This window comes from Staurois parvus, unplaced genomic scaffold (assembly GCF_062004578.1).
Source record: "Staurois parvus isolate SC_StPar_1 unplaced genomic scaffold, SC_StPar_1.0 ptg000948l, whole genome shotgun sequence".
Classification (NCBI taxonomy): Eukaryota; Metazoa; Chordata; class Amphibia; order Anura; family Ranidae; genus Staurois; species Staurois parvus.
In genome coordinates this window covers 109,532-137,144 of record NW_028318744.1, presented here as the reverse complement: position 1 = coordinate 137,144, position 27,613 = coordinate 109,532, and the positions used below count along the sequence as shown (strand labels likewise).

The following is a 27,613-nucleotide window of genomic DNA, read 5'->3' as shown; positions in this document are numbered from 1 at the left end:
TTTAAATCTGAACAGTGCCTCACTTTGATTCTCCACATAGTCTTGAAGAAAAGTGAGAAAAATGACACGACAATGTTTATAGTATGTATTTGACAATTAAAACTGCAACACCTTTGGACTGATGGGTTGATTTACTAAAGGCAAATAGGCTGTTCACTTTGCAAGGGAAGTTTCCTAGAGCTTTGTGAATGTGGTGCATTTGACTTGCAAGGAAAATTAAAAAAATATATATATATTTTTTTCTTTGCTTGTACATGATTAAATGATGGAAGTCAGCAGAGCCTCACCTCATTCGCTAAGCTCTGTGTCACATTCCCTTGTAAAGTGCAACTGCCTTTTAAAAGTAAGCAGCCCAGGGGCGGACTGACCATTTGGAAACTCAGGCACTGCCCGAGGGCCCGGGGTCAATAGGAAGCCCCATGAGATGCCCCTGCTACCTTTTTCATAGGCTTTTTTGAGTTTGGGCAAGGACACAGGGGCCCCATGATCCCCTATTGCCCGGGGGCCCCATGAGTTGTCAGTCCTCCCCCTGGAGCAGCCTATTCATTTTTATTAAATCAACCCCAGAGACTCTGGGAATGGGATTGTGTTTGGCTAACTTTCTCCTGAACTGAGTGCTTTGTTCTGGGTTACCTCCATTTGTCTGATCCTCCCATCTAGAATACAGATTACACTACTGACTGCTGCCTGTCTTGACCCTTACCTAAATAATAGATTATGCTACTAACTATGGCTTGTCCTAGTCCCTACCTGGATAATGGACTATGTTACTAACTATGGCCTGTCCTAGTCCCTACCTGGATAATAGATTATGCTACTAACTAAGGCCTGTATATATATATAGTATATTGCCAAAAGTATTGGCCCCGCCCTCCAAATCATGTGACTCAGGTGTTCCAATCCCCTCCATGACTAGTGCACCCGAGATAGGTTCATCCAGACCCCACTACACCGTTACCCTTTACCCTTCCGTACCAATCCCCTTTACTTACTATACTTACAGAAAACACAACACCAATTTTGGAGTAAAATGGCCAGCACGGCCCTTTATTAACAAATCAAGTTTAAACACATCAACCATTCCTTATAACAGAAAACATAAAGAGTTGTCGTTGGTCTTTGAAGGCACCCCCAAAACGATCCGAAATGCACCTGCGGACAACCATATTCCACTAGGGCTCCAGCCGCAACCAACTAACTTGGAGACAACCATACTGTCCGCAGTGCAGCACCACCACCTTCCAGTTAAACCTCGGTTAACTAGTAATGTTCCCGGGCACACCATACCAACGATGGGTTCCACACCATTTTGTACCTCCAAGATAAGAACCGCCTCCAAAGACCAACCACCGCCACAGCACGCTGGGTGAGCCCTTACCCATGCGTGCCACACCACAAACAAACCCCTCCGAACTCCATCCTGTAGACCCAGAGACCATAAATCCGATCCATCCGCATTCAGATGTACCCCAGCACTCCAAAAATACCTCCAAGTATCCACCTCCAGCTCCAGATGCCGGACCACCAGCCCCCCATTACGGATAAAGAAGCGCCCCACCTCCTTGTCGACCTTCAGATCGTTGCCACCCGCAGGAAGCACCAGGACATCCAGTGGGCCATCCCATCGATTCAAACGCTGCCCCTCCTGCAGCACACGACCCCACAACATACCCGGCACACCCATCCAGCCCCCAGGACAATACATCACCCAGACAGGACCGACACTCCCCCCAGGCCATGACAACAGAACACAAGACCCCACCAGTCCCCCAACAGATGCGGACGAACGCACAGTCGAAATCTCCGTGAATCCCACCTACCAATACGTGTGAACCATATCCAACAAACCCCACCCGGCAGCTTCCGTAGCAGCCCCCATCCAAAGCAAATGCGAAGCGCACAAGGACGCATCCAACCAGCCGCCTTTAAACACCGTCCGAAAACTGACACAAAGTGAAAGTGAAATAAGAGGACCCCTCAGCTCGCTGGAAAAAAGGACCCCTGCCCCACCGGACGATAGGATAGAAAATCTGGCACCGCACCCACCGGGCACACATGAGATGCTGGAAGAGCAAAAAAAAAAAAAACCGCACCCATGCACCACGCCCCAATCGGTCCGTCCCAGACCGATGGACGAGCACCTCCACCCGAGTAAACCCAGCACACGACCTCATCCCCCAATAAACCCCCCAATAACTGACTGAGACGGACTACCGATCTCACCAAAACGCAATGCCCCAAAAAGGCCACCGCAAAGGCCGCCCGAAACAAACACCTCGAAGCCCAAAAGACACACAGACCGCAGGTGCACAAACCAAGACCCTAACAACTCAACGGACACCTGACGCCGTGAATCCCTTCAGCGATGAGCCCTACGGGAACCCCGAAGGGCCTGTCGAACCCAAAAAGACTTTCGTGAAAACCCTGACACCCCCGCAACTTAAGAAGAAGGCCAAACGCAATCCAACGCAGCAGCCGACACCCCCCGCTCTAATTTCCATGCCAAAATTACAACACAGCGAAACCCAACTCAGGCCCCCACGGATCAATATTGACCCTCTGCAGCAGGTCCACCACTCCCACCAGTCAAAATGCACCTGCGGACAACCATATTCCACTAGGCCTCCAGCCGCAACCAACCATCTCGGAGACAACCATACTGTCCGCAGTGCAGCACCACCACCTTCCAGTTAAACCTCGGTTAACTGGAATGTTCCCGGGCACACCATACCAATGATGGGTCCCACACCATTTAAGTCGAGTATGCAGACCATGTTGCCTCACTCACCGACTACCGGATCCAGCCTGCAACGACCCCAAGGCAAAATCCCACAGCCAGTCGGGACAAGGAACCCCACGATGCTCCTCCCCCAGCGCCAACCCTCGGAATGTGTCCCACTGAAAATGAGACAAAGCGACAGCCAGAGTGTGCTCAACCCCAGGGAGCTGCACAGCACGAAGAAAAATGGTCAGCTGCAGGCAGCGCCACACGAAATGGCGAAGCAGGCCAACCACAGGCCGCGAAGAAGCTGAGACCCGATTGACGACCTGAACCACCCCCAAAATGTTACACCGAAAATGAACCCTTACTTCCGAAAATCCTCCCCCCACACTGCAACCGCCAGCACCACCGGAAAAAATACCAACAGCACCAAGATACGAAGAAAAAACCCCCCGCCTCCCGCCAGGAAGCAGGCCACGGAGCCGCACTCCACCGACCCCGGCAAAAAGCCCAATATCCCACGGAAGCCGCCGCATCCGGGAACAAATCCAGGTCAAAATGGCTCCCAGGGCCAGACATCCACAGAGCTCGCCTGTTGAAGGAATCCAAAAAGGTGAGCCAAATCTGCAAGTCCGCCCGATGCTCCCAAGTCAAGCGAATAAAATGTAAAAGGGGAGGTACCCCCACCGTCGCCAATCGGCGGCAGAACACCCAACCCATCGGCAGTATACGGTAAGCGAAGGTAAGCAATGCCCAACAACGACTGCCAGGCCCGCAGCCCAGCACCCCACGAATCTCAACTTGTAAGGCCAACAGCTTGTCCTCAGGCAGCCGGCAATCCACAGCTCCTGAATCCAAACAATGCCCAGGAAAGTAATCACCGAAGCCGGGCCCTCCGTCTTGTCCAACGCCAGCGGAATAACGAAACGTTGTGCAATGTGTTGCAAAGTGGCCAGCAAAAACTGCACATACCCCGGAAGCTGGCGGACCCACACAAAGAAAATCATCTAAATAACGGATGACCGCATTCACCCCCGAGATATCCCGCACCACCCACTCCATGCACGAACTGAACTGTTCGAACAAAGCGCAGGATATAAAACACCCCATGGGAAGGCACTTCACAACGGAAAACGAGCCCTCCCAATGACAACCCAAGGCACGAAGACCGTCCGGATGTACCCACCACAGCCGAAACGCTGACTCAACATCCCATTGCGCCAGGAGCGCACCGTGCCCATACCGACGAACCCAGAAAACTGCCGCCTCGAACGACGTATAATACAAGGCACCCGACTCTGTATCGATGGCGTCGGTCACCGACCCCACTGTCAGGAAGGACAGGTGAGGAATTAACCGAAACGCATGAGGCTCCTTTTTGGGCCCAACCCCCCAAGGGAAAAAAAGAAAACAGGCCGCCCATGCGGTCTAACCCCACTTCCTTACGCAACTTAGCTGAAACCACCTCTGCATACTGCAAGGCCAACCGTGAGTTCCGCACTAAGAGGAGGAATCGAAGTCAAAGTACACGGGATGCGGAAACCCTCCGAACAAACCTTGCCGCCAGCAGCACGGCGGGTGCCTGATCAGGGTATCTATTTAGGAACGGCCGCATCCTTTTCACCCTCCCTGGCGTCGTCCTTTATACCCGCACGCTCTTCGGAAAGGCCTCTACCCCGCTTGAAACTGCGCCACAAAGAATGGGTGTCACTGCACCCGGAACATTCGTGCCTAAAACGGCCGGACCCTCCAAAACGTCAAGCACCCCAATGGAACCGCCTGCAGAACCCCTACGCTTTGAGGCCGATTGTCCCGGGGAGAACGAACCACCGGCCCACCCCGAAAACAGACCAGAGGGCCTCGCGGAGTAATAAGCCGCATCCAAAGCCACGGACCTTACGGTCCCAGCGCCACGACGGGTGAACCGCCCTACGCTGCCGAAACTGTTCATCGCACCGTAGCCCTGCGATCCCCCCTAAACCCAGTGAGCTTTGCTAATAGCGTCAAGGGAACAGAAAAGCGCTGAGCAATGCTCAGGGGCCGTTTCCCCAATGACACTGGCCACAATCGCGAAAGCCTGCAACCAATTAGCAAAAGCACGCGGGATAAAACGAAAAGAACGCCACTTCTCCGCGTCCTCCCGCCTGCCCTCGTCAACCCTCGACCCATCGACAGGCACGCTCCAAGATCAAGAGCGTGAAGATCTCGACATACACACCTCACCCAATCTACTCTCGTACATCCGAATGTCAATGCGCACCAACGGGCCCTCGAACCACACGCACACTGCGAAACCGCCCGGCCCTGGCACCCCCCGCACCCTCACCCAAAACCGTGGATGGGGCCGCCAAGCCCAGAGCACCGGACACCGCCGTAACCACCCCTGACCCTAACCCGGAGAAGCAGAAACACCAGGCCCCGGGCGTCCCCATTATCCTGCCCTAGGCCCCCGCAAACATCCCCACCTGCAGGCGGGAAACACACAGAAGCAAGCCCAGCGCCCCCACTACCGCCCAGTGCAAAGCGCCGCAACAAGTCCCCAGCCGGACCGTAAATCGCAGACCCCCGCACCAATACCCAACGAGATGACGCCCGCCCCCCAACAGGTCCTGGAGAGCAGCTGAAAAGAAGAGAGCAAACCCAAAAAAAAACGGTAACTCACCAGGCTGCCCTGGAGACGTCCCAGCAGCCGCGCGTCCAAAATCCACCGGCGCCGAGCGGCCAGCTGTCGCCTCCGGATCGGGTTTCCGACAGCTCGCCCTCCGATTGGTCCTCCTCCGCTCGATGACTGGATGGCCTCCCAGTCCCAGGAGCCACGGGTCCCGCAGGTCTGTGCCGCTGCTGCCGCCCAGCACCAGCCACACTCCCGGACGACCCTGGGCACTTGCCAGCCCTCCGCCTAGCACTGCACCTGACGAAAAATTTGTTTGTTTTTTTTTTGTTTTGTTTTTTGTTAATGGAGCTGCTGCTCCATGCTGCCAGGGGGCCCGCCGGCTGCAGCACCAGACAGCCCGGCAGTCGCAGCAGGACATCTCCCCCCGCCGGGCACCCTCCCTGACAGGTACCTTGTCAGCGGAGGAGCCGCTGTCATCCTGTCCTCACTGCCGTGCGGGCGGGAGGCGGGCTTCGTCCACGAGTGACCCCGCCCCCCCCGAACTCCGCCGAAGACAAGGATTCCTCCCGGCCTCCCCCGGAGCAGAGGCAGGAGAGCGCCCTGCCAGCGGGGGCCGGAGGGTCCTGAGTGGGGCTCCCATCGTGGAGCCGAGCCCTGGGGCTTGTGGGGAGACCGGGGGAAAGCTCTCTGGAGGCGCAGACCTCCCAGCACATGGGCGCTCCCACCCAACTAACTCTGATGAGCCCGGGTCCTGCAGAAAAGCAGAGACCCAGCTCTGCTGCCAGGCCCTCCCCCTGGAGGCAGCAGGCCCACCCGTCCCTCGCATGGCCCTGCCATGCAAAGCCATGCAAACCAGTGTGCAGGAGGCAGGGGCGGACCGACAACCCATGGGGCCCCCGGGCAATAAGGGATCATGGGTCCCCTGTGTCCCTGCCCAAAATCAAAAAGCCTACAAAAAAGGGTACCCGGGGGATCCCATGGGGCCCCCTACTCACCTCGGGCAGTGCCTGACTCTCCTAAGCTCTCTCTCCCACGTCCAGCTCACAACTGACGCCCCTCCCCAGAACACCCCACCCTAAAGTGCAGGAGACCCCACCTACACTCTCCTCTACCAACCAGATCCCCCAGCTATCCTTTACCAACTCTAAACAATCATTACCCTCACACGTCTTCCTTCCCACTCTGGGCCTAGTCATGCCTGCCCTTCGCTAATTCTTTTCTTCTTTTATCGCTGCGAGCATTTCTTTAACACAGGTGTATACAATCAAGCCCCTAGGCATGCAGACTGCTTCTGCAAACATTGGTGAAAGAATGGGTCGTTCTCAGCAAGCTCAGTGACTCCAAGCGTGGTCCCGTGATAGGTGGCCACCTGTGCAATAAGTCCATCCGTGACATTTCCTAGCTACTAAATATTCCACGCTCAACTGTTAGTGGGATTATAGCAAAGTGGAAGCAACTGGGAACAACAGCAACTCAGCCACCAAGTGGTAGGCCACGTCACATGACAGGGCGGGGTCGGCGCATGCTGAAGCGCACAGTGCGCAGAAGTCACCAACTGTCTGCAGAGTCAATAGCTAAAGACCTCCAAACTTGGTGTGGCCTTCAGATGAGCCCAACAACAGTGCGTAGAGAGCTTCATGGAATGGGTTTCCATGGCCGAGCAGCTGCATCCAAGCCTTACATCACCAAGTGGAATGCAAAGCGTCGGATGCCGTGGTGTAAAGCACGCCGCCACTGGACTCTAGAGCAGTGGAGACAAGATCTCTGGAGTGACCAATCACGCTTCTCTGTCTGGCAATCTGATGGACGTGTCTGGGTTTTGCGCTTGCCACGAGAACGGTACTTGCCTGACTGCATTGTGCCAAGTGTAAAGTTTGGTGGAGGGGGGATTATGGTGTGGGGTTGTTTTTCAGGGGTTGGGCTTGGCCCCCTAGTTCCAGTGAAGGGAACTCAGCATACCAAAACATGTTCTAACATGACTGCGGTGCAAAGCAAGGTCCATAAGGAAAATATTAGCACTCCAAGCCCATTGCTGTGAGGAACTGCATAATGTCATCGATAGGCACCATGGCAATGGGCAAAAATGTGTTCACCACTTGTAAAGCAAAATCAAATTTTAAATATGCACAGAAAGTTGCATTAAATAACTAAAGGCACTCTAAATAGTCTCACTCACAGATGAATCTTGTAAAACCTAATGGTACCTTTGTGTGTTTTTAAAATATTGGAGGTTTTCTGTTTGATATTTGTATGTTACAGAACTGTTCACAACTCCAGAAATAAAAGTGACCCCATTTCCGGTAATGGAAGGAGATAATGTAACGGTGACCTGTCACTCCAATGTGTCACAATACAGACCAGACACAGAACTGCAGTTTACTTTCTACAAAGATGGACGGAATATTCAGAGATTTGGTTCCTCTGACCAATATGGATTCCAGTCTGCTACAGTGAAGAATTCGGGGAAATATTATTGTAAAGCAAAAACAATTTCTGGCAGAATATTAGAGAAGCAGAGTAAAATGTTGAACATTGAATTAAATGGTAAGTATAAATTAAGAATTGACAGATGTGGTAAGGGGGGGTACAATTGGGGGAATCAATGGTGGAGAAGGATCTGGGGGGGATCAATGGTGGAGAAGGATCTGGGGGGAATCAATGGTGGAGAAGGATCTGGGGGGGAATCAATGGTGGAGAAGGATCTGGGGGAATCAATGGTGGAGAAGGATCTTGGGGGGAATCAATGGTGGAGAAGGATCTGGGGGGAATCAATGGTGGAGAAGGATCTGGGGGAATCAATGGTGGAGAAGGATCTGGGAGGGAATCAATGGTGGAGAAGGATCTGGGGGGGAATCAATGGTGGAGAAGGATCTGGGAGTTCTGGCAGATCACAAGGTTAATAATGGCATGCAATGCCAAGCTGCGGGTTCTAAAGGGAAAAAAATCCTCTCTTGTATTAGGAGAGGTATGGACTCCAGAGAGAGAGATATCATCCCCCCCCCCCCCCGCCCCGGTACAAATCATTAGTGATACCTCATCTGGAATATGCAGTTCAGTTTTGGGCACCAATTCACAAAAAGAACATTGGGGAACTGGAGAAAGTACAGAGAAGGGCAACCAAACTGATACGAGGCATGGAGGAGATCAGCTATGAGGAAAGATTAGAGGAACTGAATTTATTCTCTCTTGAGAAGAGGAGTTTAAGGGGGGATATGATCTCCATGTATAATACATAAGGGGGGATATGATCTCCATGTATAATACATAAGGGGGGATATGATCTCCATGTATAATACATAAGGGGGGATATGATCTCCATGTATAATACATAAGGGGGATATGATCTCCATGTATAGTACATAAGGGGGGATATGATCACCATGTATATTACATAAGGGGGGATATCATCACCATGTATAATACATAAGGGGGGATATGATCTCCATGTATAATACATAAGGGGGGGATATGATCTCCATGTATAATACATAAGGGGGGATATGATCACCATGTATAATACATAAGGGGGGATATGATCTCCATGTATAATACATAAAGGGGGATATGATCTCCATGTATAATACATAAGGGGGGATATGATCTCCATGTATAATACATAAGGGGGGATATGATCCCCATGTATAATACATAAGGGGGGGATATGATCACCATGTATAATACATAAGGGGGGGATATGATCACCATGTATAATACATAAGGGGGGGATATGATCACCATGTATAATACATAAGGGGGGGATATGATCTCCATGTATAATACATAAGGGGGGATATGATCCCCATGTATAATACATAAGGGGGGGATATGATCACCATGTATAATACATAAGGGGGGGATATGATCTCCATGTATAATACATAAGGGGGGATATGATCTCCATGTATAATACATAAGGGGGGATATGATCTCCATGTATAATACATAAGGGGGGATATGATCCCCATGTATAATACATAAGGGGGGGATATGATCACCATGTATAATACATAAGGGGGGATATGATCACCATGTATAATACATAAGGGGGGATATGATCTCCATGTATAATACATAAGGGGGGATATGATCACCATGTATAATACATAAGGGGGATATGATCTCCATGTATAATACATAAGGGGGGATATGATCTCCATGTATAATACATAAGGGGGGATATGATCTCCATGTATAAATACATCAGTGGTTCATATAGTGAACTCGGTGTAGTTATTCCCCCCTGAGGTCATCACAGAGAACAAGGGGGCACTCTTTACATCTGGAGAAAAATAGAAATTTAATCTTCAAACACTGAAAGGTTTCTTCACAGTGAGAGCTGTGAAAATGTGGAATAGACTCCCTCAAGAGTTGGTTGTGGCCAGCTCAGTGGATTACTTTAAAATAGTCCTGGATTCTTTCTTAGATACACAGAATATAACTGGATATGACATTTATAGGTAAAGTTGATCCAGGGAATATCTGATTGCCTCTCGGGGGATCAGGAAGGAATTTTGTTTCCCTGCAGGAGCAAATTGGATTGTGCTTTGCTGGGTTTTTCGCCTTCTTCTGTATGAACTGTGGGTATAGGATTATAACTTTTTTTTTTTTTTTAATGGTTGAACTGGATGGACTTTTGTCTTTTTTCAGCTAAACTAACTATGTAACTATGTGGTGAAAAATCAGACAACTCATAAGGTTGACCATAGAGAAATGCCTTCAAAGAGCCATATACACACAACTTTGGACGTACATGATAAATATGTAAGAAACTGACCACTAGGCAGGAATCAAAGAAGAAAGGGCAATGATGGAAATGCATTTAACCTATTGAAAAAGGACAAATGGACAGAGCCCTAAAAAATGACCTCCAGCAGGCCACTGATGTGAATGTCTCTGACCAAACAATCAGAAACAGACTTCATGAGGGTGGCCTGAGGGCCCGTCATCCTCTAGTGGGCCCTGTGCTCACTGCCCGGCACCATAAAGCTCAATTGGCATTTGCCATTGAACACCAGAATTGGCAGGTCCACCACTGGCACCCTGTGCTTTTCACAGATGAGAGCAGGTTCCCCGTGAGCACATGTGACAGACGTGAAAGGGTCTGGAGAAGCCGTGGAGAACGTTCTGCTGCCTGTAACATGGTTCAGTATGACCGTTTTGGTGGTGGGTCAGTGATGGTCTGGGAAGGCATATCCATGGAGGGACACACAGACCTCTACAGGCTAGACAACGACACCCTGACTGCCATTAGGTATGGGGATGAAATCCTTGGACCCATTATCAGACCCTACGCTGGAGCAGTGGGTTCTGGGTTCCTCCTGGTGCACAACAATGCCCGGCCTCATGTGGCGAGAGTATGCAGGCAGTTCCTAAAGGATGAAGGACTTGATACCATTGAATGACCCCCACGCTCGCCTGAACTAAATCCAATCGAACACCTCTGAGATATTATTTTCGGTCCATCCGATGCCACCAAGTTGCACCTCAGACTGTCCAGAAGCTTATTGATGTCCTGGTCCAAATCTGGGAGGAAATCCCCCAGGACACCATCTGTCATCTCATTAGGTGCCTCCACCGACGTTGTCAGGCATGCATACAAGCACGTGGGGGCCATACAAACTACTAAGGACCATTCTGAGTTGCTGCAATGAAATTTCAACAAAATGGACTCGCCTGCTGCATCATTTTTTTTCACTTTGATTTTCGGGATGTCTTTGAATTCAGTCTTCTATAGGTTGATGATTTTCATTTCCATCAAACGATGAGGCATCCTTACGTTCCTAACACATCACCCCATCTATATCAATATAGAGATGTGTTTTCAAAGTGTTCCTTTAATTTTTTGAGCAGTGTATAACCCAAATGTTGGTAAAATATAAAAGATGATGTTATGCCATGTAAATAGATACCAAACATGTCATGTTTTAAAATTGCACACACTCGTGGAATAGCGCCAAACTTCGGTACTTAAAAATCTCCATAGGTGAGGCTTTAAACATTTTACAGGTTACCAGTTTAGAGTTATAGAGGAGGTCTAGCACTAGAAATATTGATCTCGCAATATGCATGTAAACATCCCTTTTAACATGAATAAGGCATGACAGGTCCTCTTTATGGAGAGATTTGGGGGGCAGTATTTGCATCTGCCAGAGCCAGAAGTGACGGTCACTTCCAGCCTCAGAGGATCATAAAGATAGCCGAGGACCATCTGGTCTACGGCCAGCTCTATAGTAAACTGGCACCTCCGTCAAATTGGATCTCCCGCCCCCCGATCACATGGGAGAACACAGACAGGCACCGTTGGGACGCGGGAGGGGATGTCTCCCCCTCCCGCCGCCTGTAAAAGCAATCCAGCAGCTAATCAGCCGCTAGGATGGCTTTTACTAAAGAGGGAATTGCAGGCTGAAAACAAAGATATCTAGATGATGCCTGATATCATCCAAATATCTCCACTCAAACCCAAGGACTAGATATGAAGTCCACTTCTGGGGGAATTGCTTAAAACCTTACAACATATGTAAGTGAGCTTATCACATTCACTCAGGTCACATTTTACCACTAATGTGTTTTTTTTTCTTTTATTTTCAGCATCCTTCACACAACCAGAAATCATAGTGACTCCAAATCAAATGGCAGAAGGAGACAACATGACCCTGACCTGTCACACAAAACGTAGTCAACTCATTCCTGATACAGGTCTGGAATTTGCTTTTTACAGAAACGGACAAAATATTCAGGAATTCAATTTATCTAACCGATATGAAGTCCAGTCCACTGAGCCAGAGAATTCTGGGAATTATTCCTGTGAAGTGAGAGCTTCAACCAACAAATTAACAAGGAGCAGTGAAGAGTTAGACATCCAGATACAAGGTGAGCAGAACAGGTGCCGTTGTCATCACAGAGGAAAAATAGCTTTATTATTTACTATACAGAGTAAGGCCTGGAGCTAGATGGGCAGAAGGTGGAAGGCCTGACATGACCAGGTTTGCAGGACAGGCCAGAGCAACATAGAGTTAATAAAGGAGATTTTGTTTAAGAAGGGAAAAAAGTGTATTAGCTGATAGAGTGAATTTCGGGTGTGGCTTAAGAGGAGATGGGTGGCTCCTGTGGAGCAAGCGGGGCGTTGCCAAAGTGGTCGGAGTCAGTCGGAGCTGGTACTGCATAGAACAAGCTTCTCCCGATCTCCATCCCGTACGACATATCTTGCAGCACTTGGTTATGTGTTAGAGAGGACACTAGTAGCTTGTGATGAGGCAGAACTTGGTTTACTTGTGTGGCTTAAGTTGCAAACATACAACACATTTCAGCAGACTGTAACAGCAGACATCTTGGTTTTTAAAGAGAGAGAGAGAAGAGAGAGAACCAACAAGTTTTTCAGCTCCGTGTTCTTGGTGCTTACTTTGTTTTTTTTCCTGCCTTGCTATGGTGGTGGTGCTTGAGCAGTTTCATATATGGGGGATTGCTTGGCCATGTTACTGTGTGTTTTGGGGGTTTACTTGTTTTCTCTGGGTTCTGTCATAGCAGTTTTTGGCAGGGGTCTCAGGGTCTTGGAAGGCAGTGACGGTTTAAATTTTGGAGAATGGTGGGCTGGGCCCATCACAGGTTACATAGTTACCTAGTTAGTCTGGCTGAAAAAAGACAAAAGTCCACCCAGTTCAACCATTGAAAAAAAAAAGTTATAATCCTACACCCACAGTTGATCCAGAGGAAGGCAAAAAAACCCAGCAAAGCATGATCCAATTTGCTCCTGCACAAAATAAAATTCCTTCCTGATACCCCGAGAGGCAATTGGATATTCCCTGGATCAACTTTACCTATAAATGTTAGTATCCAGTTACAGTCTGTGAATCTAAGTAAATTTAGTGTAAATTTATGGCAGTAATGGTTCAAGAGTAAGTAGGCTGTGTCAAAGGTATTTTTTAGTAAATTGTCCCTGAGTTGGTATATTTTCAGCTGGGGGCCTTAAAGTCTATTTTGGTGGTAGATACAGCCGGTTGGTCGATACACAAGTTGCCTTCTAAGAACCTAGACCAGGGGCGGACTGACCATTTGGAAACTCAGGCACTGGGTCAGTAGGGGGCCCCATGAGATGCCCCTGGTACCTTTTTCATAGGCTTTTTTGAGTTTGGGCAAGGACACAGGGGCCCCATGATCCCTATTGCCCCCGGGGTAAGTAGGCGGCCCCATGAGATGCCCTTGGTACCTTTTTCATAGGCTTTTTTGAGTTTGGGCAAGGACACAGGGGCCCCATGATCCCTTATTGCCCGGGGGCCCCATGAGTTGTCAGTCCGCCCCTGCCCTAGACTTTAATGAGGTCATTTCCATAACAACATAAGGGTGATTAATGTACAGAGAGTTACAAGAATTTGTATTTTGGTAACAAAGTTGTAATCTTGTTCTTTAATAAAATGGCTGCTATGGCCTTTTCAACTCCAAAGCGGGTCAGCGTCGTCTGTTGTTTGGGGAGGTCACAAGAGTAGGTTGGGGTTTTAAAAGGTGAAGAACAGTCGTAATATCTGCAATACCTTAGTCATGTCCATTTGTGAATTGTACTATATTATACCTCTGTATACTGATCTTGTCTGATATGCTCACCGCTATATTACTTTCCTATGCAGAGCTCTTCTCTAAGCCGGAAATTGAGATGATCCCAGATGTGGACAGAGAAAGCAATCAAATGATCCTAAAATGTAATACAATTGTAATGAGAAATGACATTAAACTGCAGTTCGCTTTTTATAAGAATGGACAGAATATTCAGAAATTCAGTTCTTCTAATCACTATGAAGTCCCATCAGATCAGATGGACAATTCTGGAAATTATTATTGTGAAGTAAGAAGTTCAACCAAGAGTGTGAATAAGAGGAGTGAGGAATTAACTGTGGACAAACAAGGTGATCATAACATATTTTCAAATAAAGATCTCAATAGCAGTTGCCTATATACAGTACATGCTGTGCTTACCATCCCAAAGCAATGCATGCTTGGAGGTATTATTAATATTTATACAATTGGCCAAGTCTGTTGAGGGTGGAAGGAGGTATGAGCCATTCTTTGAAGTAGCACAACAAGTTGAATTTCTGACAAAGCTCATCATCATCTGATGCAGTACCTTGGTAAATATGAGATATCTATCTATCTATATATATATATATAATATTACATACTTCCAAGTAAAAATAGGAATTCCTATATCCTGGGATGTAATGATACACCCCAACCTAAGTCTCTCGGAAATCAGGATAGGTCTCAATGCCCTAACAGATTAACCATAATGTGTGAAGACGAGGAGAAGACAGTCTTGTTGGAAGGAGAGGATCTTGTTCTAGGATACCGAAAGTCTTGAGAAGACTTATGTGAGTGGGTAATTGGTTTAAGTGGACTTTTCAGATATTTGTATGGTTAGTACCTTTGTAAAGCACATAAAGGGAAATAGATTTGTAATATCAGGACATTAGGAGAGCACATGTAGCTATTATGGGGATTGAAGTCAGACATGTATGTACTGTTGTTGCTGTTTTCTCCAGATGATGTCTATATTAGTGTGGGCAGGTGTTGTAGGTATGGCTTTCTGGTTCTCCAGAATTTGAGATGGTACCATGAAGGATTTGTACAAATGAACATGATACCATTGGTGACACGAAGGGGAAGACCTACCATTATCAGCCAGCATTTGATCCAGTCTAGTAAATGTACCTCCTTGAGACCACTAGGGGAACTCATAGTAGGTACATTTTGGCACCCATTTTTGGGTGCCATTTTCCACGTCTTCGTCCTTATTGGCTGAATGGTGCCCAGAAATGGAGAAAGAGAAGGAACCAACAGGAGGACACGAGCTAGTGGAAAAGCTCCATCAGATTTCTATGGGGGAACTGATTTGTCATAACGCCCCAATTGCAATCAAAACATAACAATATAAATATATTTCCCTAAAGTGGTTGTAAAGGCTCAATGTTTAGAATGCATGAAGGTAAAAAACCTGTGTACAGTAGCTCCCCCAGCCCCCTCAATACTTACCTGAGCCCCTTCGAGATCCAGCAATGTGTATTGCAGCCTCGGCTGTCCCGTGTCTCCTCTTTGGCTGAGACAACAAGTGTCTCCTGCTGCTGTCAATCACAGCCAGTCAGCCAATGAGGAGGACACACAGAGCAGCAAGTGCCCCCATAGCAAGCTGCTTGCTGTGGGGGCACTCGACAGGTGAAAGGGGCCAGGGGAGCCCGCAGGGGACCCGAGAAGAGGAGGATCCAGGCTGCTCTGTGCAAAACTATTGCACACAGCAGGTAAGTATAGACATGTTTATAATTTTACAATAAAAAAGAACATTAGTATCGCGTTAAATACATAGTTGATAAGGTTGGAGAAACACACTGGTCCATCCAGTCCAACCTCTCTGTGTGTGTCTATCAGGAGCTGAGTGTGCCAGGTCTTGATCCAGGGTTTCCCATGGACTGGAGCATGATTTATTTGTTCTGCCTTTACAGCCCTTGTTTTTACAATTGGAATTGTTATAGTTCCACAGAACTGTATTGCAGTTGCAATGACTCTCACCTGCTTCTGATCATGTGGCAGTCGGAGTGATTGACCAGCATTTTCAGTGATCCCTGTTTCCTGGTTACTTGCCAGTTTATTGTGCTCCACACATAATCATGCCTACTAGCCTATGATGCCTCTATTGCTAAAATGACCATGATTCTCAGCCACTGGAACTAACCCTGGCTTGTGACCCTGACGCTGGCTCTGTGCCTTGTGATATGGACCACTTGAATATTCTTTTACAAAGCCTGACATTACAAAGCCACTGGTCTCCACTCTCTACAGCAATGGTTTCCAAACCTTCTAATTAAAGGGCCAGTTTACTGTCCTTCATACTTTGGGGGCTGGACGGTGGCCAGAGAGGGTAGTAGTTGCTGCAGCATCAGTGGGAGTGAACAATGAATCAGGCTTGGTGGTCAGTGGGAGTAAATAAATTACATAGCGCTTATGGCCAGTAGGAGGAATAGTGTCCCATCATTGCCATCAGTGGGAGGAATAGTGCCCATCATTGGTATCAGTGGGGGGAATAGTGCCCATCATTGGTATCAGTGGGGGGAATAGTGCCCCATCATTGGTATCAGTGGGGGGAATAGTGTCCCATCATTGCCATCAGTGGGAGGAATAGTGCCCCATCATTGCCATCAGTGGGAGGAATAGTTCCCCATCATTGGTGTCAGTGGGAGGAATAGTGCCCCATCATTGGTGTCAGTGGGAGGAATAGTGCCCCATCATTAGTATCAGTGGAAGAAATAGTTCCCTATCATTGGTATCAGTGGGAGGAATAGTGCTCCGTCATTGGTGTCAATGGGAGTAATGGTGCCTCATCATTGGGATCAGTGGGAGGAAAAGTGCTCCATCATTGGTGTCAGTGGGAGGAATAGTGCCCATCATTGGTATCAGTGGGAGGAATAGTGTCCCATCATTGGTATCAGTGGGAGGAATAGTGCCCCATCATTGGTATCAGTGGGAGGAATAGTGCCCCATCATTGGTATCAGTGGGAGGAATAGTGCCCCATCATTGGTATCAGCAGGTGGAATCATGCTTAATCATTTATATTCATGAGATGAATTATGCCCCACTGTTGGTGCCAGTAGAAGGAATGGTACCTTATAGCTAATGTCACTGGGAGGAATATCAGGTCTACGAGCCACAGTTTGGAGACCACAGCTCTACAGGTACATTGCTAATAGTGTGCAGACATACAGTATATTTGAAATGTATTTTTAAAAATATTTTTCATATATTTTGTAATAAAAACGCATTTCAACATGCAGTATATATGTATATCTTTATTGAAATATATTTTGGAATATACTGAATATGGCCAAAATTGTAGTATTTCAGTTTACCATACATTGAAGACAGTGATGTGTATTGTCTCCCTACAGGCATCAGTAACATAGAGCTCCTCAGTCTTCCGCTGGCTCTAGGAATGTTACTTCTCCTTGTTGCTATCCTGGTGACCTTCTTCATTTGCAAGAAACATCGTTCATCTGTTGAATCCCAAGAACCAACAGCAGGTAATCAGATCCATCTTAATAGCATCATGGGCCCCTAGGCAAAGAAATGCATTGGGGCCCTTACCAGCCTGCCTCAATTTATGCACCTACTCTCAAGAATTAAAGTATAAATTGTTGATAGGATCAAATATATATTTTTTAGTACTTTCAATAAAATAGATTTTAAACAAGTACACGTGCCATAAATCAAAGACTAATCAATACAAAGGGCACAGTACGGGGGGTAGTCAGGAGGGCACAGTACAGGTTCTGGGATGCTGCCTGGGCCATCCCGGGACAGTTTAAAAAAAAGCTTGACTGTCCCAGCAAATCCGGGACAGTTGGCAAATATGATGTAATGCAAGATTATCATGGGGCCCCAATGCATTTGGGGCCCCTGGGCAGTGCCCAGGAGTGCCTATGCATTAAGACAGCCCTGCAGGTAATTTTACAACATACTTCCTAATTCTTGTGCAATTATTAACTGCTTTCCTGCCACCCTAGAGCACAAATACTGCTACAGAGCGGCAGGGGTCCGCAGATATCACCTATATATATATGTGATTTAGCAGTTGCAGGTAGGGGGGCTCGCCAGGCCTCGGCTGTCAATCACCGGGTCTCGGCCTGTGATTACTCACCGTCACTCGGTGATCACCGAGTATTACCGATGGGGGAGAGAACTATATGTAAACTATGCAATTCTCTTCCCTGTCAGCTCCAGCACACTGCTTTGTATGGCTCTGCATAGCAAAGCCATGCAAAGCAGTGTGCTTACAGTGGAAAGCACACACACAGCCCCCATAGTAAAACACACACAGCACACAGTTAACCCTTTGATAGCCCGAGATGTTAACTCATTCTTGTCCAGTGCCATTAATAATGTCAGTGATTTTTATTAGCACAGATCGCTGTATTGGTGTCACTGGGGATGTCAGTGACACCAAGTCAGTTCCCCCCAGTCTCAGAATGCCCGCCGCAGTCCCGCTATAATTCGCTGATCGTCGCCATTAGTAGTAAAAATAAAAAACAATTCCAGTATCTATACCGCCATTTGTAAACGCTATAACACGTAAACCAATTCATTTACACGTATTGGGATATTTTTTAGCAGAGACGTGTCGCAGAATACATTTTGCCCTAAATTTATGAAGAAATTAGATTTTTTTACATTTTTTATTAGACATATTTAATAGCAAAAAGTCAAAAATATTGTTTTCTTCTCAAAATTGTTGGTCTTTTTTTGCTTATAGCGCAAAAATTACAAAAACACACAGGCGATCAAATACCACCGAAGGAAGGCTCTGCCACTGTACTAATGGCACTGGGCAGGAAGGGGTTAACATGACATCATCCTGTGTACATCGGGGGCTGTGCAACTGGTGCTATTCTGACCACGTGTGTTAGCACAGCAAGTTGGAATAAAGAGCAAACGTGAAATTCTGTGTGAAACTGGGTAAATCTCTGGATCTCTACAATGTTGTCAAAATGGCGACCTTTGAGCTGGATCTTCATCTTCGAGACACGGGCATTTTTAGGGGTTCAGCTCCTTGAAGGTCTTCCTAATTTCTCGTCATCTTCCAGTGATGTTCTTCCACTCTTGAAATGCGCGTGACACTCAATACACCTCAAACAACTCAGTGCAGCATTTCCGTGAACTTGCTGAGTCAATGGTCTCTGTGGCAGATTTGCCCAGTTTCACGCAGAATTTCACGTTTGCTCTAACTTACTGTCCATGATGGAATAGCGGACAATAGCGCCGATAGTTCACTCAGCGCTGTACATTACAAAGGGGGACAGAACATGTGACAGAACAATACCAATACAATGCAAAACATGAGGGGATCGAGCTTACAATCTAGGAGGGAGGGGATGGTGGCACAGGAGGAGATAGCTGTGGGGGATGGAGTGGTAGGAAGAGTGGAGGTCATCGGCAAGTTAGCAGGGGGTGGGGTAGGCTTCCCTGAACAGATGGGTTTTCAGGGTGTGCCTAAAGGAGAGGAGAGTAGGTGATAATCTGATGGGTTGGGGCAGGGAGTTCCCGAGGATGGGTGACACCCTGGAGAAGTCCTGGAGGCGGGCATGGGAGGAGGAGACCAGGGAACTAGAGAGAAGGAGGCCTTGTGAGGAGCGGAGTGTGCGTGTAGGGTGGTACTTGGATATTAGGTCGGTGATGTAGTTCGGGGCAGTATGGTGGACGGCTTTGTACGTCAGTGTTAGGATTTTGAATTTGATCCGTTGCGCAATCGGAAGCCAGTGGAGGGATTGGCAGAGGGGGGTGGCGGAGATGGAGTGGTTGGAAAGGTGAATGAGTCTGGCTGCCGTATTCAGGATCGACTGAAGCGGGGATAGCCAGCGGCGAGGCAGGCCAGTGAGGAGGGAGTTGCAGTAATCGAGTCGTGATATGATGAGGGAGTGGATGAGCTGTTTAGTGGTTTCTGGGGTTAGGAACGTGCAGATTTTGGCGATGACTAGATATCATTGCAATTATATACCTTACATCCAAATGGGTAATAACACCAGAACAAATCACATACCATACCGTTTTAGATGAAGTGACGGTATACAAAGAGGTACTGTAGTTTGATCATAAACCTATCAGCTTAAATATATAATCTCTATTAAGGAAATGGAGTTGCCCCCATGGACAAAACTAATTAGATAGTATAATCTGTCTTGCTACAGATATGTAATACGGGTACACTCATCCACGGGCTTAAATGTCAGCCTCTCATGGAAAAGCCCCATACATCACCATATCCAGACAAAAATTCCTCACTATGTTGAGGAATGCAAATGATGCACTGAAAAATGCAGTACAGACCTCTCCAAAAAAAGGGGAGAGAGGAGTGAATACCATGTGCATTCAAAAAGTGCTCCCAAAAAAAAGAAGCTCTACATGTTTCACTCCAGGTAAAGCACGTTGTCAGAATAGCACCAGTTGCACAGCTCCCGATGTACACAGGATGATGCCATCTGTTGGCGTGTTACAAATCTAATCCCCAAACTTTTTGATACCACCTCGTAGAAGTAGGCTTTGATACCACGTAAAAGTAGGTTAGAAATAATTGAAATACGATGTTTAAATATATTATTTTACATTTTGACCATAAATACTCTTTAAAGCAGATGTAAACCCAAGCTGATTAACATTTAGGTTACAAAAGCATTTGTTCTCATAAATAATTGTTAATTGAAGTTGTAACTATCTTATCTCAATGTGCCGTTCCATATTTTTATTTCAGTATTTCAAATACAGAGCTGTAATTGGACAGGCTAGCACAGGGTGGGGGAATTGGTTTGGATGTTCAGATATATGAATATGTTTGCATTAAGTGATTCCTTCCCCCTATGTATCTTAGTAGAGCCCACTTCATCCAGTGACTGTAATGTACAACCTGAGATCTCATACGCCGTCCTCACCATGTTCCCTATGGCACAGAGTAAGTACCTTGTATATGTATTTGTTTTCATATCTCCATCATTTTATGAAGACTATCAGTTTTTAGGTCACAGTTTTGATTTGTCATGGAAATGAAGAAGGAGGTGGATCTGTTGCTAAAAAATTGACCAAAATATCAAAGGATTATTGAACTGTAGGGTCCCATACACATTAAGCTTTTATGCCCAGTGCATGGGGCTCCAGCGTTTAGCTGTGGGCAGAGGGCACAGGTGGTCCCAATCAGCCCAGCCTGTCAAACTTAGTATGTTCTGTTAGGGCAGTATGTGGCCGGGGACAAATGCCCAGAACGCAAGAAGTCTAAATTCCGGGCGTTAATCCCTGGACGCTCACTGTGCTAAATGGGAGTACTGCTAGGTGCACCATCCAGCCTCGTCCAGCCACAGAAGCTGTCAAACTTTCAAAGGGTTTGATAGGCTGCTGTCAGCAAGACTGGAGAAGACACCTGTGCCCTCCTCCTGCAGTGAAACCCCAGAGCCCCATATCCCTGGAGCTAAACACCCAGTGTACATGGGACCTAGGGAGTCTACTTGTGGGAATGAGCCACACTGTTGCATGACACATGCACCCTCAATGAATGTGACTTTTGAAGGAGACACCACCGAGTCCCATTCCACCAATTCAGCCTTCCTATCACCTCAGTCCCAGTCATAGCCTGTGGTTCTGTCATGTACTTGAACAAACTCTTATGAATGCATGACTTGTCTTGCTTAATTCCTTCTGTACCTGCAACTAGGTCTCTAGAGTCTCCACCATGTGGGTTCAGTCCTGGTTTGCTGGGGCACCAACCGCTAGGGAGGGGACCTGCAAACTGACCTCCTTTCTATGCCGAGTACCCTGACGGTACTGTCCTTCCACCAACTGGATATCATATTCCCTTACGCTTGTTGCCATTCGCAACGGCATGTTCTTCACTTCACCCCGTGTATGCGTTTCAGGCCTTGTTCTTCAATATGCCATGTACCACCACATACCCCTTTTAAGAAACTTCAGACCAGACTTTTGAACGTTTAACAACTTTACTTGTAACTCTGCAACATTACAGTACAAAGTTCACATCAGTCCCACTCTAGCTAACTAATCCCAGGCTGCCGATCATACCTTTCCAGGTAGTAGTCCATATATGGAAGGGTCCTTATTAGGTAGTTTTCTGCTCGGGGTGCTAGCAGGTTGCTTGTGGTTACATCTTCTCCAGTGGACTTTTTGCGCCTTTTCCCATGTGTTCCCTCCTGAGCAGCACCTTCTCCCTACTTATATGAATCACAGGGTGGAGGGCAGTTCCCAGGAAAGCCCGGGAAAGACATAGATTTAGCATTAACCCTTACCCAACTGGGCAGCCCAGAAACTCTTCTAATAGAACCATTTGTAGGCACCTGCTTACATACTGACTCTTCTCAGCAACCCTCCAGTTCATTTGCCACATAGTTAATAGTTGCATTGTCAGCCATAATTTTTCATTGTTTGATAGAAGAGGGAAACTAAGTGGGGGGGGGATCAAATTTATAGGCCCACATACTGTATGTCCTTAGGCACTGTCCCATAATTTCCATTATGGCAAGTACAATTCTGTCCACTGAAGTCTTGCCATTTAGAAAATTCAAATGTGGGGTTATTTTTTAAGAAGTGGAGAAAATGGGAAGATTTTGTAGCAAGATCTACGAAGTAATATCTTAGGAGGAAGTTCTTGTATATTTATTTAGGGAAAAGTTATTAGAAGTATGCAGAGTGGGAGGGTTTATTAATTGGGAAAATGGAGGCATTGTAGGGGGGGGGGTGGGTTTTTGGGTGGGCGTTCGGGGGTGGTTGAGGGAAGAAATTAGGGGTTGTAAAGTAATTTTAGGGTTTTGGAAAATGATCTTTTTGTATATGAAACTGATGAAGAAATGTGTATATTATACTGAAAATAAATAAATATTTAAATGAAAAAAAAAAATGTGGGCATTGCCTGCAGGGTGGACTGAATCAACACATTTCAAAATGGCCCATGAATGACCTTCGAAAAACCAGCCTTTGAAGCAAACACCAACATTACCAATTTAAATTCTTAAATTTAGCCACCAGTCATCACCAGAATCTGTCACTATATACTGGTTAGTGTATAAAGTGTAAACTTTCTGCATATATTACATTCTTTATTTATTGTATAACATTTTGTATTTCAATTTTTCAGATGCTCCATTGACAAGAAGTGAAAACCAAGAAAATGTGAGTATTGGCAAATGTGGTTGGTGTATTGGATGGTGGATATAGCAGACTTGACTCTTGAAATAAAAAAAGTGCATGGCCCATGAAAAAAAAAAACATTTTGGCCCAGCCTTTTCATAAGTATCAACAAATTTGATTGCAATTTGATGAGAAGGGGTGAACATTCAAAATAGGCTCAGAGTGCTTTTACTGGCCGGAGACGAAAAAAAAAGGGGCCAAGCACGGGTGACTAGCACAGTACACTATCTGATGTCTCCAGACTAAAAATGGAGTAGTGTCCTTGCAAGCATTGGTATTGGGTGAGGCTGTTAGGTAGCAAGGGGGGACTGACCATTCAGGCATCCGGGCACTGACCATTTGGGCACCTGGGCACTGGCCGGGGTCAGTAGAGGGCCCCATGAGATGCCCCTGAAACCTTTCATTGGCTTTTTTGGGTGTGGTTTGAGTGTGGACAAAGACACAGCGGCCCCATGAGTTGTCACTCCACCCCTGGTAGGTAGACAGCAAAATGGGATAGACAGAATGTAGATGTGTCACCAGGCAGAGATGTGAATTCTAAGAAAATATTGGATGCAATAAATGAAAGGAGTCCCAGTTTGAGAGCCAACTGTACTGTATAGGGCCACTGAGGCCCTGACTCAACTGATATGTCTAAGCTGTAGGTTTCCCGAAACTAAAGAAGTGGCCTTCATATGTTTCTTGCCCTATGAGATGATAGAGAGCAGGGGCGGACTGACCATTTGGAAACTCGGGCACTGCCCGAGGGCCCGGGGTCAGTAGGGGGCCCTATGAGATGCCCCTGGTACCTTTTTCATAGGCTTTTTTGAGTTTGGGCAACCATGATCCCCTATTGCCCGGGGGCTCCATGAGTTGTCAGTCCGCCCCTGATAGAGAGATGTCCTATCCTAAAGTCCTGCTCACTGTAACTCTCTCTGTAATCATCACACCAACCCTTCTTGTTTACAGAAACCTCTGTCTCCTGATGAAGGGCGAATACTCACGTCTCCCTAATTGGTGGCTCCACCAGCAGCACATACATACGTTTTTACCCTACTCTTCCCTGCCACTCTGTTTGGTCATCAAAAGGGAGTAGAAAAAGACAACTTGGAGCTTATGTGGGGCTGAGGATCTTCTTCTCACCCCAATGAGATGGCTTGAAAAAAATGGCCAACCACCAAAAAACATCCTTATCACATGAAAGGAAGGGTGTGAATCACATGCTACCTCAAGTATTTTGTACTTTTCTTCTTCCGGGCAGCTGAGTGGCAGCGGAGTGAAGGAAATGTTTGTGTGTGCAACTGGAGGGGCCATCATTAAAGCATTTAAAGGGTTAGTTCTCCTTTAATGGACATTTTCTAAAAAAGATCCCCATGGATTCCAACATCCCTACTACAATACATACCACTTCTCTACTGTCCAAATAGTTGCTCGTGTCCCCCTCCATACATACTGTAAAGGCCATGCACAGGCTGTCAGAGAAAAGCTCCTTCGTAGTTGACCCTTCTTAGTAGCTGGGTTGGATGTTAGAAGTACACCCCAAGTGGCCTCTCTGGCTTGTTCAGTGTGCTCCCTCGCCACTGTGCATGTGCTGTGTTGGAATCAGATACATTGGCCACGAGGGGTGTACTTGTACCGTCCAGAATATACTGCCGTTAAGATAGGACAGATGGGGATCAGCTACTAAGGAGGTATTTCGGACATGCTATTCACAGAAGACATGTATAGAGGGGGGCTGGAACACCTACTTGAACAACGGAGGAGTGGTATGTACTGTGCTGTGCTGGAATACACTGGGGATTTTTTGAAAATTGAAGCCTATAAAGGTGAACTAACCTTTAAAAGTGAACCTGTTGATGGGCAGCACAGTGGCGGTCAGCACTTCACTCTGGCAGTACTAGGGTTGTTGGTTCAAATCCCAGCCACTGCACCCCCTGCCTGGAGTTTGCATGTTCTCCGTGTCCCTGAGTGGGTTTCCTCTGGGTATTCCGGTTTCCTCCCACACTCCAAAGACATGCTGGTAGGTTAAGTGGATCCTGTCTAAATTGGCCCTAGTATGTGTACTGTATGTATGAATTTGAGTTAGGGACTTTAGATTGTATGCTTCTTGAGGGTTAGGGACTTTAGATTGTACGCCCCTTGAGGGTTAGGAACCTTAGATTGTACACACCTTGAGGGTTAGGGACCTTAGATTGTACGCCCCTTGAGGGTTAGGGACCTTAGATTGTACATACCTTGAGGGTTAGGGACCTTAGATTGTACGCCCCTTGAGGGTTAGGAACCTTAGATTGTACACACCTTGAGGGTTAGGGACCTTAGATTGTACGCCCCTTGAGGGTTAGGGACCTTAGATTGTACACACCTTGAGGGTTAGGGACCTTAGATTGTACGCCCCTTGAGGGTTAGGAACCTTAGGTTGTATGCCCCTTGAGGGTTAGGAACCTTAGATTGTACACACCTTGAGGGTTAGGGACCTTAGATTGTACGCCCCTTGAGGGTTAGGAACCTTAGATTGTACGCCCCTTGAGGGTTAGGGACCTTAGATTGTACGCTTCTTGTGGGTTAGGGACCTTAGATTGTACACACCTTGAGGGTTAGGAACCTTAGGTTGTATGCTCCTTGAGGGTTTGGGACCTTTGATTGTATGCTCCTTGAGGGTTTGGGACCTTAGATTGTACATCCCTTGATGGTTAGGGACTGATGTGAATGTACAATATATATAAAGCACTGTGTAAATTAACAGCACTATGTAAGTACCTGAAATAAATAAATTACTCTGCATGGGCTGAGTTTAGGAAAACCTAACAAGTGGTGTATTTAGGTCTTGTGGTGCCCTAGGCAACACAAAAAACAGCCGCCTTCCACCTACACCCCCCCAACCCCCCTAACACCAACTAAATACACCCCCCCAGCCAAGAGAGCCTTCCACCAACATTAGCAAAAAGCTGCCCTTCATCCCCCTGACACTGACTAATTCCACCCCCTTCCCCCAGCCAAGAGAGCCTTCCACCAACACTCTCAAAAAGCTGCCTCCTGGCCATTAAAGTCCTCCACTAACACCCCCCCCAGCCGAGAGCGCCCTCCACTACCACTGCCCCCCATACACCCGCCACCACCCCCCCTCCAGCGAGAGAGAGAAAGACACTCACCTTCACAGGTCCGGACATCCCCAGGAACAAGAGACGGGCTCTGCATACAATATCAAGCAGCCCACAACCTCTCTTGGATCCCACCTGGTCCCCATGCCAAGTGTGTCCCTTCTTCCGGGGGCCAGCGCCGCCCCACTCCCCCGAAAAATGTCGCCCTAGGCAAATGCCTTGTTTACCTCATGGTACATATGCACTTGAGCTCAACCAATAGTTTTCATCTTACGTAGGGGAAACAAACCTTCCTCTGGTGGAAAAAAAAAGGGACACCAAGGTCCCAAAGCAGGAATCTGGTGTTTTGATTTGAGAAGATGAGGGAGCCAAGCAGAACTCAGAATGAGGAGATGCAACTCAAAACAGAAGATGTGGCTCGCTTTTTAGAGTCAAGTTGTTATATATCTTGGGGTTCATTGAGAAAACCAAAGAATGGCTGTGCAAAAAACAGGACTGTATTGTTAAGCCATAGGCATTCATACCAATTAATTGAAACATTTAAATGTCTTTAGATAATTTATAATTGTCGGATTTTTGCATTAATTGTTTGGTGTGTTTATTTGTTAGAATGTTGTCTACGATGCGGTGAAGTCCAGGTCAAGAAGACAACCTGCTGCTGACCCTGACAGCATTTATCAGAACATCTAATCCTGAAGAACTCTCCTGGGGTTCCATATATTAAAGCTGAACTCCAGGTTTGGTTTGTATTGCATAGTTAGAATATTACCCATATGGAAGAGAAATATATTTCCAATATATTTAGAAAAAAAAAATTATACATGCGACATATATTTACAATTAGAGATGAGCGAATTTTTCAAAAATTCGATTCGGCTGATTCGGCGAAGTCCAGGAAGAAATTTGATTCGATGCGAATTAATTCGCTACGAAGTTAACTTATAAAAAGGGTTTCTAGGCTTCAGAGAGCCTTTAAATTAGTGCAGAACACTGTACCTTTAATTTAAATGCCCTTGGAGATGAGGAAGGAGAAGGAGAAGGAGAAGGATGAGAAGAAGGAGAAGGATGAGAAGAAGGAGAAGGATGAGAAGAAGGAGAAGGAGAAGGAGGAGAAGGAGAAGGATGAGAAGAAGGAGAAGGATGAGAAGAAGGAGAAGGATGAGAAGAAGGAGAAGGAGAAGGATGAGAAGAAGGAGAAGGATGAAAAGAAGGATGAGAAGAAGGATGAGAAGAAGGAGAAGGAGAAGGAGAAGGAGAAGGAGGAGAAGGAGAAGGATGAGAAGAAGGATGAGAAGAAGGAGAAGGATGAGAAGAAGGATGAGAAGAAGGAGAAGGATGAGAAGAAGGAGAAGGAGAAGGATGAGAAGAAGGAGAAGGATGAGAAGAAGGAGAAGGATGAGAAGAAGGACAGTTCTGTGACAGTTTCTGTCTATTTCTGACAGTTCTGTGACATTCACTCCATACAGCGGTTTCAACCGCTGTATGGA

At 46.9% G+C, this 27,613-nt stretch overlaps 1 protein-coding gene across 1 annotated transcript in view; it reads left to right on the top strand.

Moving 5' to 3' along the window:
• Nucleotides 1-26,816, top strand: part of LOC149441771 (uncharacterized) — a 90,875-nt gene extending 64,059 nt beyond the window's left edge. Inside the window, exons 13-18 of the mRNA XM_089656900.1 lie at nucleotides 7,596-7,880; nucleotides 11,925-12,206; nucleotides 13,955-14,326; nucleotides 17,259-17,390; nucleotides 22,997-23,031; nucleotides 26,736-26,816. Of these exons, the coding sequence (XP_089513026.1) occupies nucleotides 7,596-7,880; nucleotides 11,925-12,206; nucleotides 13,955-14,326; nucleotides 17,259-17,390; nucleotides 22,997-23,031; nucleotides 26,736-26,816 (1,187 nt within the window). The remainder of the gene's footprint in view (nucleotides 1-7,595; nucleotides 7,881-11,924; nucleotides 12,207-13,954; nucleotides 14,327-17,258; nucleotides 17,391-22,996; nucleotides 23,032-26,735) is intronic.
• The last annotated feature ends 797 nt before the right edge of the window (nucleotides 26,817-27,613 follow it).